Genomic DNA, 18,160 nt, shown 5'->3' on the forward strand with positions numbered 1-18,160 from the left:
CCGATACAAAGGGGGTTAGTTGATAGTCGATACTATGGGATTATGTGGACCATATCAGCTATACGTGTTACGCTAAAAGAAACTTATCTTTATTAAAATTACTAGTTTGAATTTAACAAAAAAATATTGTAGCCTAAGTTACTCCCTATTATATCAGTTATCTGCCAGTGAAAGTCCTATCAAAATCGGTCCAGCCGATCCAGATATTAGTAGGAACTAACAGACAGACAGGCAGACAATAATAGTAAAAGTGTTATTTGGATATATGTACCGTGTGCATATGCATTGAGTAAAAAAGGGCTTTTTTAATATTACAAACAGACACTCTAATTATATTATATGTATAGATGAATATGAAAGTAACTCTGTCTGTCAGTTGCTCTTTCAGGACCTTAATATATATATAAAGGCATAACTTTGTATGTCTGTCTGTCTATTTATATTTTACAATTAATCTTATACATAAGAATAACATACATACTATAACTTATAAATAAATTATATGACCCCTAAAGCGCGACTGATGCCGCGTGCGAAAACTAGTTTAATCTTATAATACAAGTGTAAATCAAAACATACAATTATTAAGCAAGATAAAAGTAACGTTAGCAAAAATTAATTTCAGTCGTAAATAAATTACAAAAACGAAGTACAGACAATAAAAGACGAAATACATTTCATCCGATGTCATTACGATATGTTTAAAATATTACCGGGGCCCTGTAACTCATAAGGGCTGGAAGCATAGAATGGATATTTTTTTATTAGACTTAAGATTTCCTTTGAAGATTTGATTTAAGATATGAAATGGGTAATTTGATATAAATTTCTTTAATAAAGATTTCTTTACGAATGCAATTTGAATTTTGGTTTTGTCAATAAGACGTGAGCTGAGATGGCCTAGTGGTTAGAACGCGTTCATCTTAACCCATGATTACGGGTTCAAACCCAGGCAAGCACCACTATATATATGTACTTAATTTGTGTTTATAATTCATCTCGTGCTCGGCGGTGAAGAAAAACATCGTGAGGAAACCTGCATGTGTCTAATTTCATAAAAATTTTGCCACATGTGCATTTGCTCTATCAATAAGGTCTATCCTATAAATACGAATTTCTATTCGGTTTGTGGTGGTTGCCAGCTACCCACCATCTTCTTTAAGTCGTTAGAACAAAAATGAAATAGCTACTTATACCGAGTACAAACCGTGTATTCATGTTTTTTAATGTTTTGATAGGTTAAATGTCATTGCCTAAGTTTCTTCTTATTATATCAGTTATCTGCCAATAACGGTCAAAATCGGTCTAGCCATTCTAGAGATTAGCGGAAACAAACAGACAGACAGACAGACAAAAATTGCAAAAAAATGTTATTTTGGTATATGTACCGTGTAAACATACATATGCATTGAGTAAAAAAAAGGGCTATTTTAATATTACAAACAGACGCAGATTAATAAGTTGATTGAGTAATAATTACAAATAATATGTTTGCTTGAAATTTTCCTAAAAACAATTATCATAATATAAAGAACACTGTAGGTTAAAAAGCCAGCAAAAAAATGTAATATATACTCCTCCAGGGTTACATTAAAATGATTCTGAAACGTACACGTCTAAATACCTTTTGAATTTGGTCGTATAATATTTACATAACCACAAGTAAAAACGTGAGACGCGATAATCTGGCGTAAGAAAAATTAAGTAAAAAATCGTCCCTTAAATCTCACCTGTATATTTCCCTCGTGTATACGATTTTTCTTTTATTTATTTCCAAGATTTCCATCGGATAAGAGTGGGGTGGAAAATTATGAATGTCATGGAAATGAAGATGCAAAAGTCGAATGTGTATAATAATATTATATGTTTCTTAAATATTATGAAAATAATATTTAAATCTAGGTTTAAATAAAAATTTAATACACATGCTATACTGTTAAATTAATTGTCAAACGAAAAGAGAGGAACCGGCAAGATTATATTATATATATGTATGTATATTTAATTAAACAAATCTCTATATAATATATTTCCTTTGTGTGATAGATAAAAGGAGTAGTAGAAAGCATAGACTTATAGAAGTACCTTAAATCTGTACATATATTTTCCTTATCTAATAGATAGTAGGAGTAGTAGGAGTAGGCTTTTACAAGTGCCATTTAATCGTCATTTAACAACAACATTAAGTGAAGCTACTACTGGTTCGGAAAGTAAATTCTACCGAGAAAGAACGACAAGAAACTCATTCGATATTTAATTTAGCGCAAGAGGTATATAAAGTGACATATTACAGAAATCTCTGCTACATATGAAGCTTCATCCATTCGGCTTCCATTCATATGTATAAAAAGTATCCTACGTGCTATTCCCAACTGTACGGTGGCGTAGTTAACGTAGGGCCTGATGGTGCAGTGCACCAGGGCCCCGGTGTTCAGGGGGCCTTCTAAACTAAACCTTCAGCTCCTGAAGCTAGAAAAACACGATCTTGCGCACTAGATTTCGTATTAAGTATCTATAATTTTAAAGGGTAATTATTAGTTAAAGAGGGATGGGAAAGAGGAGGTGAGGGCCTGATTCTTTGTCTATGCCCCGGGCCCTTCTGGTGCCACTGCAACTGTAATCTATATTTTTGCCTAATTTTTTTGTTAAGTACCAAACGTACACACTTGCAAACTTTTACATTCATAATATTATTAAGATTTATATAAAATCGTGCAGATAACGCACAACCGGTTTTATTCACGCATAAAACATTTAAAAACGTTTCGAGTCCGTAAAATATTTTCATAACAAATGTGTGTCTCGTAAAATATTATTAACAATAACTCGCACACGGCATGCGTCAGCGTATCAACACATTGTGTCGTAAAAAAAACGAATTATATCAAAATGTAACCAAACTTATATGGCGCGAATTTTCATTTCCATATTGAAAGAAAATAGGTAAGACTTTTACCTGATTTTGTCTCTCCATCTGACAAAGACATACTTTTTAAATTTTTTACTGGTGGTGGTGGTAGGGCTTTGTGCAAGCCCGTGTGGGTAGGTACCACCCACTCATCAGTTATTCTACCGCCAAATAACAGTACTCAGTATTGTTGTGTTCCGGTTTGAAGGATGAGTGAGACAGTGTAACTACGGGCACAAGAGACATAACATCTCAGTTCCCAAGGCTGGTGGCACATTGACGATGTAAGGAATAGTTAATATTTCTTACAGCTTCATTGTCTATGGGTGATGGTGACCACTTACGATCAGGCGGCCCATATGCTCGTCCGCCAACCTATACCATAAAATAAATAATTGTTTGTAAGTGATTATTATGTTAACCATAATATAATTTGCGGTGTTGAATTTGACCATCAATAAGAAAGTGTAATGCTTCTACGTTGAATAAAGTAATTTTAGTTTGAGATGAGTTTTCAGTCAGAATACGTGAAATCTAATCTAACGCTAACGATCAGAGTTTATTTATCTTGTGCTCAAAGCGTTAAAGAAAAATATTTTAAATCTACATGTGTCAAATGAAATTCTGATACGTGAGCATTCACACCGCATTGGTGAACACTGATGGTCTTTAAACCCGATGAGAGATGAGCCGACTTTTTTGCAGTATGTTCGTCTCAAATTCTATAAAGACGCCACACACGTAAAAATAAAGACCCCCACACACCCCAGCGCGTTATTGTAATCTGTGCAATAAAAACGATATTAAAATTACTGCGTTTTTTATAACGGTAGATGGAAAATGCGTTTCATATCAGTTGTTAAAATAAACGATGGATTTCGATTGTAAAATAAATAATGTATTAACCGACTTCGAGAGAAGGAGGTCATGTTCAAACACTTTCTCAGTGTGATATGACCATATCGTTCCATGTTACTTTTTCTAAATTACTTCCAAAAAATATTTTAATTTGTAACTGTTTTGCTAACGTTATTTATAATCAAGTCTAGTAGATTTCAAAATTAATATTATTATTATTGATTTACTATCTGATACGAAATTGTTTCGTCAAGTATTCCTACCTTTCGAAAAGCTTGATTGATTTTAAAATAAAATCCTAGTGAGTAACTTTACTTTTTTAAAAAAAAAGAAGAATTTTTATTTAAAAAAAAATCCAAGAAAGCAAATCTTACAATTCTACTTTATTTTTTTAAAAAAAGTTCAGAAAAGATTCCTGTTTATATTTTTACAAATAAATACTTATAGCTAATGTATTTCCTTTTATAAGTGACATTACCTCTATTAAAAAAAAAAATAAGAATTAGGTATACATCCTCATTTTACAAAACTCCTTTCAATAAAATTTTTCAAACATCATAACAATACAAGCCCTTATTCATATCAACTCACGTAACGAAAATAATAAAAGATTTCGTATAAAAATTAAACCCTTATCTACATTGAAGCAAAGTCTACATAATTTTTATTATTGTTTTAAAGACGCTCTCGAAGCGCGCCATTTTGTTTTAGCATTCGAAATTTAAAAAGCTCGAATAAAACGCGCGTAAAAAATGTTTGAAAGTTTTTTTTTTATTGCTAAAACGACGAGGAAACGGGCCTGTCTGCCCAATAAATCTAAGATAACAAATGCCGTTTTTATTATGAAAAGACATTAATTTTTTATTAAAGTTATCTAGATGTTGCTTAATCAAATTGATCCTTGTTCTTAAGGTAGAATGGGGTCTTAGTAAATCCATATGAATGTAAATATGATTGACGACAACCTAGTTTCATTGAAATTGCAGGTTTCCTCACGAGCTTTGCTTAAGCACGTGGAAATGCACCGATGCTTGACTGGGATTTGAATTCGCAATCGGTTAAGATGAATCGAGACGAATAGTACATAAGACGAGCCGAGATGTCCCAGCGGTGAAGGAAAACATCGTGAGGAAACCTGAATGTGACAAATTTCATTGAAATTCTGCCACATGTGTATTCCACCAACCCGCATTGGAACAGTGTGGTGGAATATGTTCCAAACCTTCTCCTCAAAGGGAGAGGAAGCCTTTAGCAAAGCAGTGGGAATTTACAGGCTGTTGTTGTTGTTGGTGTTGGTTAAGATGCATATATTCTAACTTCTCGCTCATATAAGCTCTACAAACATAGGAAATCATTATATACAATAATAATTTTTCACTTAAAGTTCAAGTGAAAAGTGAAAAGAATTTCGACCACAGGAAAGTACAAGTTATACATTCGTGTAGCGTAATTATAATAAAATCACCGGAACGAAACGACGAAAGAAAAATTAACTCGTTAACAACATGGGACCCCATCGAAACTCATTTGAAAATTTAATTGTTAATAAATGCATTTAAACGAGAGATGCTTAAACATGGAATTAACTTACATTACATTGGTTTCGTATAATAAATTAACAGTATTTTATTATTAAATTTAGAAATAAAAAATTCTTTACCAAATTAGTTTTCACCGGCGACTTCATTCGGCGTGAGAAAGGGCAGACATGATTTTTACATGATTTCTGATCTTTCTGAAATGTATATGAAAAATATCATGATGATCGATTAGGCAGTTGATATGGGAACACGCAAATTTTATAATATTAAAGTGCAAGTTTACAGTTAGGAAAAGAAAGAATTGTTGTACACCAGTCTAAATAGTGAGTGAGCCAGTGTAACTACTGGCACAAGATACAACATCTGAACTCCCAAGTTTGATGGAGCAGTGGCTATGAATTATTACTTACTACCATCATGTGGTATGCATGTCTTCCTACCTAATTAAAAAAAATTGTAAATATATTTCTCAAGTATTTCATTTCACTTTTTTTTTTAATAAATAAATATGAGACAACATCACATACAGGCATTACTCTGATACCAATGTAAGTAGCTGAAGCACTTGTGTTATGGAAATCAGAAGTAACGACGGTACCACAAACACCCAGACCCAAGACAACATACAAAACTAATGGTAATCTACATCGACTCCTCCGGGAATCGAACCCGAGACCTCAGAGTGCCGTACCCATGAAAACCGGTGTACACATCACTCGATCTCTTCTCGTAGATTTTCAATATAAATTTAAAACGAATCAACGATAATATACGTCGAAGGCCCCAAACATCAATGACATCATAAAACCCCTTGAAAACATCGCGCCGCCATTACAGAGAATAATTTCATTTCGCATTCAACGCTGAGCGCGTGCGCATGTTATTGATGGAAATAAGTTTTTATCGCCATATTAAGTGATAAAGGATCGATTATGAGTATTTAGTGCTAATTGAACTTTTAACTAGCTAATAAAATTATAATTATTATTTAAATTTATTGGTAATAATATATTTTGTTTTCTTTGAAGTTTTATCGGGTATAATAATAATATCGATATATCGAACATGTAATGTTTCTCTTTGATATTTTCAATACTATAAATATACAAATAAAGTAATTATTTTTTATGGTACCTACCAAGTTTTATTCCTTCTTGTGACTATGATCGGTATTTTTGAGTGTTTTAATATTTCTAGTAATAATTTAACTTATTAGCGCTACGAATATTTCAAAATAAATATGTGAGGCATTTTAAGATAAAAATGGACAGTTTTAATAGAAAATGTTAAAGGCCCAGTGGTTAGAACGCGTGCATCTAAACCGACGATAGCGGGTTCAAACCCAGGCAAGCACCTCTATATATATGTGCTTAATTTGTGTTTATAATTCGTCTCGTGCTCGGCGGTAAAGGAAAACATCGCGAGCCGGCATGTGTCTAATTTCATCGAAATTCTGCCACATGTGCATTTCACCAACCCGCATTGGAACAGCGTGGTGGAATATGTTCCAAACCCTCTCCTTAATGGAAGAGGAGGCCTTATCTCAGCAGTGGGAAATTTACAGGCTGTTACTTTACTTAACTTTACTTTTTTAAAGGCGTAGCTTCGAATAAATAAATCTCCGGGATATGTTTTATGCTGAACCGGAAACTAGTATAAGATAAAAATTTAAATTTAAATAAAGAACACAGACGAAAAAATGGATCTCTTATTGGTAAAGGGTCAGCTTAAACAGACACACATAACATTATAAATGCGCTTCTTATTATCCTTGTATCTGTAATAACACTGGCTCACTCACTCAATCAAATGGAACAAAATAATACAGAGCTTTGTTTTTCGAAAAATACTGTTAATTAAAAGAAACCTATTTTCACATATTATTTAATTTCCTTAATCAGAGGTACTTTTCAATATGACATTATTATCATTTTATTCGATTATTTAAATAAAGTAATACATCTGAATCTATTACATTGTAGGGTCAATAAATCCCCAAAGGCCTAAAAAACTATGGCCGAGGTAACGTTCCACACTAAAATCAGATCATAACAGAAAATATATTCCAATCTATAAACAGTTTACGACAGTGCATTTACGATGAATGGTATCAGGGTTTATTACTAGCGAGCGATTAGCCAAAATCCTTACGATTTGACCGTAAATAATCTGTGTATATAAAAAAAGCTACACACATTCGCAAAAAAAAAAATTATTTGAAAAAAGAATAACTCAAATTTTTATTATGACGCGTTTATGCCAGACATATATTTATAGTGATGCGACACGCGTCGATACGACTCGATACTTTTTATGAGCGTATTTAATTTATTTGTTCGATCGTAAACGTCAATGTAGACCATCGATGCTCGTTGCCTTTTGAGATTATTATTTGTTACCCGCGCGGTTTTTAACGACACTGTTACAAGATTGCTGTTCAGATATTCCATGTGACGATGGTATTGTTATGTCAAAGATTATTACTGACTGCGGAAAATACATAAAAGCCTAATGGTTAAAACACGTCGATCTTAACTGCAGATTGCGTGTTCAAATGTGGATTAACAATAGTACATTGCTATTACATGATGTGTTTAATTGTTTATAATTCATTTCATGCTTGCTAGTCGTTTGACCAACATTCATCGCAGTAGCGACATGGTATACACTCCAAACGATCTCAAAAGGAAAGTACTCTCAGCATAATAATGATGTATTAATCAGCTGTTTTAAGACTTGAAGACTTTTTTATGGTATAGGTTGGTGGACGAGCATATAGGCCACCTGATAGTAAGTGGTCACCATCACCCATAGACAATGACGCTGTAAATATTAACTATTCCTTACATCGTCAATGTTGGGAACTAAGATGTTATGTCCTTTGTGCCTGTAGTTAGACTGGCTCACTCACCCTTCAAACCGGAACATAACAATATTGAGTACTGTTATTTGGTGGTAGAATAACTGATGAGTGGATGGTACCTACCCAAACGGGCTTGCACGAAGCCCTACCACCAAGTAAATCTGTAAGTACTGTTATAATCAATTTCAATGATTGTAATGATTAATTCGACATAATGAAACAAACATACTTGTATCGAACTAATTACCGTATAACGGCAAACATGCTTAATAGTTACTATAAACAATTTAATGAACGCTATAAACGATATTTAATTAATTTCACAAAGACAAGCGATAACTATAATTGTTTTATGTGATATCAATAAGTACGACACGTAGTCCAGAATTTGATTGGCTAAAATTCAAAATCAGTCAATCATTTATTCTCGCTTATTGGTTAGAACTAGTTGAAGACGATCTCATTGGTACTTAGTATGCAAAATAAATTTTTAAAAGTCTAGAAACCTGTAACTTAATACTATAAAAATGACTTTAGTATATGTAATAAATAAGTTATATTAGTTTCGTTATGACCAAATCAATAATGATATAGGAAATTGACAACCTTCGCAAAAATAAAAAAATTGTCCCATCTAATTATATTTTAAAACAATTTAATAATATCTGGGTGGTGAAGGAATGATTTAAATTTAATTATTCTTTAAAAGCTTTAAGCATCAGGCCTTAATTATAATTATACATAAACATGTGTTTTGTCTTTCTTCATACAGCTATACTGTGCCTGTTTACTAAAAGAAAGCCTTACTACCAATTTAACTAGACAGTTACATGAACTCTACTAAATCTGTAAATATATTTACAGATTTGAACTCGCGTTCTTGCTTTACGATTCCCATGTAATTAACAGGATTATTAAAAAAATATATTGTATATGTAACACGATATAGAAAAAACAAATTGCTCCCGCTGAGTTTCTTCTCAGGTCTGAAGTGTTAAATTCCGAATCGGTGGTAGATTTCTTGACTATCAAGAAAGTGTGTATTCATATAAGAAAGTGTAAACACTTCTATTTTGAATAAAGATTTTTGACTTTGACTTTTATATAAGTTTAGTCAATATAACTAAAACGCAATGTATAACTTACGATATTAAGAATAATTAATACTACGAAATTGCATTATAAAATGTTAAAAGCCGTAAAAGTATCTTTTGTTACTGAATTATCTATAAATTTATCTATAAAACGCTTTAAGTATTTCTACGATTTATATAGGATTCATAGTTCGAACGGTAAAACTTCAGATAAAATCTTTAAGTCGCCAGTTCAATTTATTGTGAAATCAAACATCAATGTAACGGGACTGATATATAAATAAAACAATGTTGTGTACGGAAATAGTAATATTATTTATATAATCGTACTTTAAAATAAAATGTAGAAGTTAACTAAATAAACTAAAAACTTAAAACAAATAAAACTAGCTATAACGGATTTGAATCGCGTTATAGCTAGTTTTATTTCAATGTGTAATCGCGAAAATTTAAGATAACTTAAAACAATACAATTAATATTAAAAAGTTATTTTTCAATAGTGTTATCATGTCTATGTTTATTTGATAAAAACTGACAAACATAAAATTAACTTTAAATTTCACTAATTAACTTTTATATATTGGCAACATTGAAAAATTCAATTGTCCTCTTTCTCAGTTATACGACTGTGATCTTAAACAACACTCATATCGATATAAAATGTTTACATCACTATCTTGAATTTTCATTCGATATATTTATTTAGCTGATCTGCATTTTTAAAATTAAGAATTGGATTTATTGGACAACATCACATACGTTACTCTGATCCCAATGTTAGTAACTAAGGCTTTTACCAGCAGACAGAATGAATTTCCTCTACATCGACTCGGCCGGGAATCAAACGCGCGACCTAAAGTGACGATGAAAACATGCTACTTGACAACGGAGGTCGTAATTGTAAACAAACATCCAGCTTTGGGCTTAAAAAAATATTATCGTACAGTTTAATGTAAAAAATATCTTTTAATTTTCTCAATAATTTGGATAATATCAAAATATTATACGAAGTATTTACAATAAAGTGAAATTAAAAATACATATCCATATTGAATTTATCGAACATTTGAATCTTAAAATTAATATTCCTCCACCAATTACGTCTATATGCAAACATAATTTGACAGCAAAGCGGAAAAAAGTATTGCAAAATTAAATAAAACTCATTTCGCGACTCCTTTCATAAAACCTCTTTTCTTACCGTGACACTGTAAATAACCTGACGGATCGAAATGACTATGCTCAAGTTAATTTGAACCTTAATGTAGGAATATAAGGATGAAATTACATTGCAGTGATTAGGTTTTTTAAAGTAGCAGGATCGGTATCGAGTGAAAATTATCCGCCCCAATCTCTTTGAACCGATTTGTCGTGAGTCCTTTTGTTCACTTCAAAGGTATTTTTTTGTGTTCGCTTTATTATTACGCTTGCTCGCTTCGTCGGATTTGCGATGCGATTGTTGTTTGTGTTCGAATTTCAAAAAATTGGAATTGTATTTTGAAAATTCAATTTATTTAATTATTTATTTTTTACTTTTTAATTTTTTCTTGTTATAATTTCGATGCAAGGTTGTAACGAATAATTCCAATGTTCCATATTCTTAAAAAAATATTTTGACATACAAAGTAAATATTTGCTTGTTTAGTTTCGATGATTATGTGAATCAAATGCAATTATTTGATTAAAATATAAATTATTTATACAAAAACTTATCTACTGAGTTAAATATATCTTTATAAATATATAAAATAGTTTTGAAAATACAATTATCTTTCAGATCCATTTCTTTTATCTTATTTTAAAACAACTTAAACGATATACAATCTTATATAATTGAATTAGAACTCAAAATTGTGTATCGTTAAGGATGTTACAAATTGTCATTTAGATTTGCATTTTATCCCCATTAAGATTAGGTTTAAAATTGGTCACAACAAAACCGAAGGGCATGTCAGAGGAACTGTTTCTGAGATTCTAATTTAGCTTTTTTATTTACTTCTTAAAATGTATGCAAATTGGGATTGATGCTAGATGATGCATCCGTCTCGTTCTGTTGCATTAATAATGTATATTGTCGTCCCGTTCCCCCAATCGCAAAGAGCAATTTATCGGTAGCGCATTCAATTTGCCTGAACAAAATTAGGTATAATAAAATTATACAGATCACCGCAGAACGTTAAGAATAATATTTTAAGAGGATTTTTTTTCCTAATTTCGAGAGGGGCGCTTTGCTTTGTACCTGCGGTTTGTAATCTCTCTGAATTGATTAGACATTTCGTCTTTTGTTGACATCTGTCGTTAATGTATTCATTCAGTAACGAGATTATTAGTATTAGGTAGTTTATAAATTTGAGTTAGTTATTTGTCCCAACTTAATTTGTAGTTGAATATCTACATCAAACAATTTAATACCTTATTAGTACAACATAAGGTTTAAATTTCGATATCTTTTGCCAATGTTACACACAGCTTTATTTACACATACACGTCAAATGATAATACATATTCGATTCACACATATGCATTAAGTACATGTATGTGTATACGTATATGTGGGTAGTTTAAGTGTTCCACATTTGAAATGTTTGTCATAAATAATATACTAAAATTCAATTTCGTTGCAACATGATTTTCAAATTTCGAACGATTGTTTTCGATGTTGTGAAGATAACATCGTAACAAGCGTAGCTATTCTGTAAGAACGATCTCGAAGTAGGAACATCTCAGAACGCGGACGTCGAATTCCAATAGGTAATAAGCGACTTTGACGGTAGTATGTAGTTGTCACATTTAAAGGATACATGCATTGAACTACCGTTTTTATACATTGTGATTAACGAAGTATTGGTGGTGCATTGGTGATGATAATAAAGGTTAATCTTACAGCAGCTTAAGGCTTATATTGGTAGTGGTGACCACTATCAAGAGTTGCCATTCCCTCATTCTAATTGGCGGTAGTGACCACTCCACATGATCAATAGTTGCAATAGTGAGTTCATACAAAATAGCACTGTACTATGAATTTGGGTTAAACATTTTAGTATCACAAAGAGACTAATTTAAAATACCATAAATTCAACATTTAAGAACTAAATATCGATAAAACGCTTTTCAAATTTCGAACGATTATTTTCGCAACCGAAATCGTAAAGGCAACATTATAAATTAGCCGTTAATGAACCCACAAAGTACAGTTTTACGAGATGCGTTGTGATAGAAGCTCGTTTTATTAAAGCCTTCGGTTATAGTGTTGATATTAGTGTTAACCGATTTGGTTACATAAACATATACATGGACTAGTTTTTGTTGGTTTATATAACTTTGAATTTAAGTATTTACGAAATATTCTTATGATAATAAATACACATCTGCTAGAACTATTTGTATCGAGGTATTGAGTTACTTTTTGAAATTAGTTGTGTTAAAGGAAACGCCTTTTGCTTCTGTGCCTCCTCATATATTGGATTCCTCTCCTCGTATTAGAATCCTCTTACAATGATAAAAAAAACTCACGAAAAACGAAATCAAAATTCGTAATAATCTTTTGAAGTTGAAATTTTTTGAACTACTATTTTTTTCCTACCAACGACCCGCTCCGGCTTCGCACTGATGCTATACTGATACTAAATATACAGAATTTCATAAAAGTTTTTTGTCATTGGTCATTAAAAAAAGTCTTTATTTAAGACATCTTTGTAGAAACCACTAAAATAATCAGCGTTTCATAACTATATTGTATATGTATTATGCATATAAACCTTCATATTGAATCAATTTATGTATTCAAAAAATGTATCAAAATTCGTTGTGTAATTTTAAGGATCTTAGCAAACATAGGGACAGATAGTGGTAAGCGACTTTGATACTATGTAATGATAAAGAAGATATGACATTGGAACAGCGTTTTTAGTCGGTAAAAAGTCACTTCGCATCTCACTGAACAACGTCGAATAGTACTTCTCATTTGTGTTTTTGTATGTTATTATTATTATTGTAGAAAGTGTCGTATATCAAAACAACATCTCCCAATCGCACCGTTAGCAATTATTAATCATCACCAAAAGTAGGTTTATCAATATGATGTCTTATTCTGAGTTTCATTCGCCGGTTCTTCTCAGGTCCGGTGTTAATTTTCGAACGGTAGATATTTGACTATCAATAAGCAAAAACCTCTTCCATATCGAATGAGGACTTTAGTCTTTGACTTTGAATGATTTATGACTGACTGATGACTCTCATAATCTAATGGGAAGACAAATTCGAAATGTGCTTACACACAGAAATGCACACACACTTTCAACATGGCTCTTACTGAGAATCCGATAGAAAAGATTGATATACTCGTATGTGTTGGAGTATCGAATCTCGCCAATTTATAACACGCGTTATTTCCCCCATAATAAAAATGCAATTCAAATTATCTTTACAATAAAATTGAAGAGGATATCACTCACTTGAATTACTTTGTCTTTACACGATACGATTCTATGTCGTGAACTGGTCGTTACGTCGTTGAGACGTTGTTGTATCCCGTATTTTGTATGAAATTTATTTTATTTATACATTTTTACTGTTACAAAATTATGGCACATGTATTTTTAAACGCAGACGCTATTTTTTATATTAGAATGTTACTTTATAAGCTAATATGTAATATAAAGTTTAATGGTTTTGTAATAATTGTTTTTAAATTAATTATTTATAATTTAATTAAAATAATATATGGTTCAATAGTGCAGAAATAAAAAGTTTTCTTTCATATATAAAAGATTATATAAAAATTACTTTGATATAATGATTAATTAATTACTAGACTTGTGAAATTATAGAACTGACCGCTTCTATTGTTTATTGCATTTAATGTATTCTTTTAATGATGACAGTTCTAAATCGTTCCTATGTCGTCGATTGTAAAAAGTCTTACTGAAACTCACGTACTAAACTTTATGAGGGCATTGTTTTATTAATATCTATAAAAAGTGCTTCCAAGTAAAGCATTTTAGCTAGAATTTCTCTTATAGCTTTCAGTGTTCACAAACTTTATGGACTCGCTAAGTTTATTGTTCTTATAGCGAGTTGCGTTGCAATTATATTATTTGCATTCGTTTATTTTGTTTTATTTTATAGCTTGAATTAGCATTCGCTTTACAACTGTTTTAAGATATGCAAAGATTTTCTATCACCTGGCTCAGTGGTTAAAGTATTTAAGTTTCAAAATTTTGAGAGTGGCATACAGAGTTTCATAAATTCAAATCGTTTAAAAAAACTTGCGTAAAATAATCTGCAGGCTAAGTTTCATAATGATTTTTTTAGTTTTTAAGGCATTTTTGAATGAAAAAGATATTGAAATAAATTCGTTTTCCGTCTCGCATTTTTAAATTTGGACCGATAATTATTGTTTAAATTTTGACAAATATCCAGTGTTTAATCGTTTTTATAAAACAGAAGAAAAAAATAGATTTTAATTGATACTTTTTTTTAAATACATTTTTGAAGTTGCATTTTTGACAAATTTTGAAAAAAGCTAAAAAACGTGATAACTCAAAAAAATGGTTCACTTTTGGATTATGCATATGGGGGTTAAAATTATTGCAAATAGTCACCCCTATCAACTCCTAACGGATATACGTCGAGTTATCAATAACCCTGTATATATTTATTATATACGTAGCCATACAAGCAATCGCGGCCGCAGTAATCACTTCTGCCCTTAAACAGTTATAAGTTAAGAAGTGTTAAATATTCCTCATATCAATCTGCGCCACGAATCTTGGGAGATAAGATGTTGCGTCTTTTGTGCCTGTAGTTACACTGGCTCAAACCCCTTCAAAAATTACAAAACAAAAGAAATGTATAAATACGTGTATCATCTAAGTGTTGACTATTTTTTGAGTATATTATTGAAGATTATTTTCTCCCTGTTACAGACTGATGCTGCCACACCAATGTTGACCGAAAAGGAGACTTCGTCATCAGAGAGTTCAATATTTTCAATTCTACCTGACAAGCTGTCGGGTTCAATTTGCACGGCCGTTCTATTCATGCTTGGCTGGAAGCTCTTCAGCAACAAACGATGAAAAATTAAAAATAAAAACGCTTGGTTTGTTAAAACACGAACTCGTGCCAGAGTATTTTAATACATTTTGTTATGAGATATATTCTAAAATACGCCATTTTTTTAATTTTATATTTTAAAAATGAAAATCTTTCATCTTATCGAAAATGGAATTCAATTTCTTTTCAAAACGAAAACGATTTACACAATTAGTTTTAATTGTAGTTTTTGATATGTAATAGCAATATATTTAGTGTATTTAATATTATGCTGTACACATTATTGTAAAGTTACGCGTGTATATAAATTTACCTTCACAGTTTTGTAGACTGATTATGGAAATTATAAAATCGTTAAATTAAATGTTAATGAATTTCACATACATTATTTTATAAAAATTTGCAAAACGAAATATTTCATTTGATTTCCGAAAATGAAAATGTAACATTATCGACTTAATAACGTGCCGTAATTATGTAACATAACTTTGATACTTATAATATAATTGTAATCGATAAAAAGTTATATAAACTGTGTATATAAATAAAATAATTGAACTGAAATAATCTGCGCACAAAATTATATTAATCGAATTGTAGATCTTTAGATTTACGTCATGAAATTGTAAAAAAAAAGTCAATTGACATTCCGCTCTGAATGTATGTTATTGAATAATACCACTTTAGTATCTTGTTAAATTAAAGTAGTTGTTTGTAGCTTAAATCGTTTACACGAAATATTATACAGAGGTTAAAACGTATACAAAAAAATGAATACGGACCAGAAGTTAGATCGAAAATAGACTTTCAATCTATCTGTAAAGAGTCTATTTCACAATAAATTGTTCCAAAGAGAGCAGCCTAAAATTGTCATCGTTTGATCTCATTATATTTGTAATAAAATGTTTATTTTTATAATATTTTAGCTTATATGACAAACCGACTTTGATGAAGGCTTAATAGTAAATTATTTTTTGTCAATATTGGTCTAATTAAGTAACGAAACTAAGTTTGCTTTAAGATAACATTCATTGAAGTTTTATACGAAAATATATATTAAATTAAAACATGTACATTATGTATTTTATAATCAAAATATAATAAAGATAAAATTATAAATTCAATTGTATTTGTATGATACGATTTTGATTTTCGTATTAAAAAAAAATCATTTTAGATTTTTATTTAAATGTTTTCATTTATATTTTCTAGAATGAAATAGAATTTAAAAATTTGATTTTCGAAAATAGTTTTATAATTTATGGGCAAGTATATAAATAAAAATGCCTTTGTATTGTAAGTTATTTTGATGTAATTGTATAAAAAAATAGTTAAAGCTAGCGACTTGATTTTTATGAGTTCGAAAATAATTTCAACTCGATATTAAATCATGTTTTTATAAGTAAGATATACTCAGTAATACATAACACATAATATAATATAAAGTTATATGTTAATTTTTGTTTTGAAATATCCTTAGTCGAGGTTGAAATAAACTTTTACCAAACCAATATAAAATTCTAATTCCAATATAAAATGTAAACAGCAATAATTTGAATAAAAAACAATTTGAAAATGGAAGATAACAAACGATTTTCGTTTTGAAATTAGTTATATTTATTTTCCATAAAAAGACACAATAATATTATCATTTTAATAATATAAATGTTTTTCAATGAATTAAATAGCATAAATTTAATTCAAAATAATTGCTGTAAATATAATCGATTTAAATTCAATAAAATAATAACGTTTAATGATTTCAATAACAATATAAATATTTATTAACAAACGAAACAGATACAAAAGCAGTTTCTTTTAATGAAATGGGATCAAATACATTTGGGAACAAGAATTAATTTGATATAAAATTAGATTTTATTTAATTTTTATTTTAAGGTAAAACAAAATAGACAGAAGGATGTGTTCAAATGTGATATGTATTTATTTAAGGAGACAATTAAATAGAAGAAGAAAAAAAAAAGAAGTTTTCCTAATGATCTCTTAAAACCTCTTGTGTGCTTGGTTTGTTAATTGAACACTGGAGAATATAATCTTTTCTAAATTATCTTTCTTTGAAATCTTAAGCCAAAGTATCTTTTATCTATCTCACAGTTTATATTTACTAGTGTTCAATGTAACGGATTTAATATAAGCACAAAAGGAGTTTTGTATATAAATTTATAAATTGGTATGCTTACGCTTTTTTATAAGGATTGTAGAAAAAAAGTCTAAATTTTCCATAATAATGCTTCATGTGATGGATTATTGGGAGAACATGCAAATTCTAATTAAATTGTATAAAAATATATTTTAATTTGACTTATTTGTAGCGATGGCTGAATGACAGACATCGTCTCTATATAAATCTTTATTTTCGTTAATAAGTGTTGGGCGGTGTCGTATAACTCTTGAAGGCAAATAATGCATTTGTTACCAAATTTGAAAATCTGTTACAAATAAAATTACATTACATAAAATTTTATTGAACATATAATTAAATAATTTCCGTAAAATAAAAAAATAAAATGAAACATAACATTTAATTGATTTGCATATTCTCCAAATTATTCAATTGAAAAAAAAATCTATGCTTCGCTGAACTATTTACCGTAAATGTAATTCCTAATAATTGAAAACTAAGCAATATTGTTGTAATTACTCATAGTTTGTAAGAATAATCTCATTACCAAGTATCTCTTTAATTTAAATACACCCACTTCGTGTAATACCGTCTGCGGTACTAAAACGATATATAACAACGAAACATAATATTTTATAGCTTATATATTCCATTTCTTTATCAGTTAAGAAGATATTAAAATAAGAGATATAACTGTT

At 30.1% G+C, this 18,160-nt stretch overlaps 1 protein-coding gene across 1 annotated transcript in view; it reads left to right on the plus strand.

Annotated features, from left to right (window-relative positions):
• Nucleotides 1–17,835, plus strand: part of LOC124538774 — a 139,492-nt gene extending 121,657 nt beyond the window's left edge. The window contains exon 3 of the mRNA XM_047115959.1: nucleotides 15,193–17,835. Coding sequence (XP_046971915.1) covers nucleotides 15,193–15,342 — 150 coding nt within the window. The 3' untranslated portion in view covers nucleotides 15,343–17,835. The remainder of the gene's footprint in view (nucleotides 1–15,192) is intronic.
• The last annotated feature ends 325 nt before the right edge of the window (nucleotides 17,836–18,160 follow it).

The sequence above is a fragment of the Vanessa cardui genome, chromosome 21 (assembly GCF_905220365.1).
Source record: "Vanessa cardui chromosome 21, ilVanCard2.1, whole genome shotgun sequence".
NCBI lineage: Eukaryota > Metazoa > Arthropoda > Insecta > Lepidoptera > Nymphalidae > Vanessa > Vanessa cardui.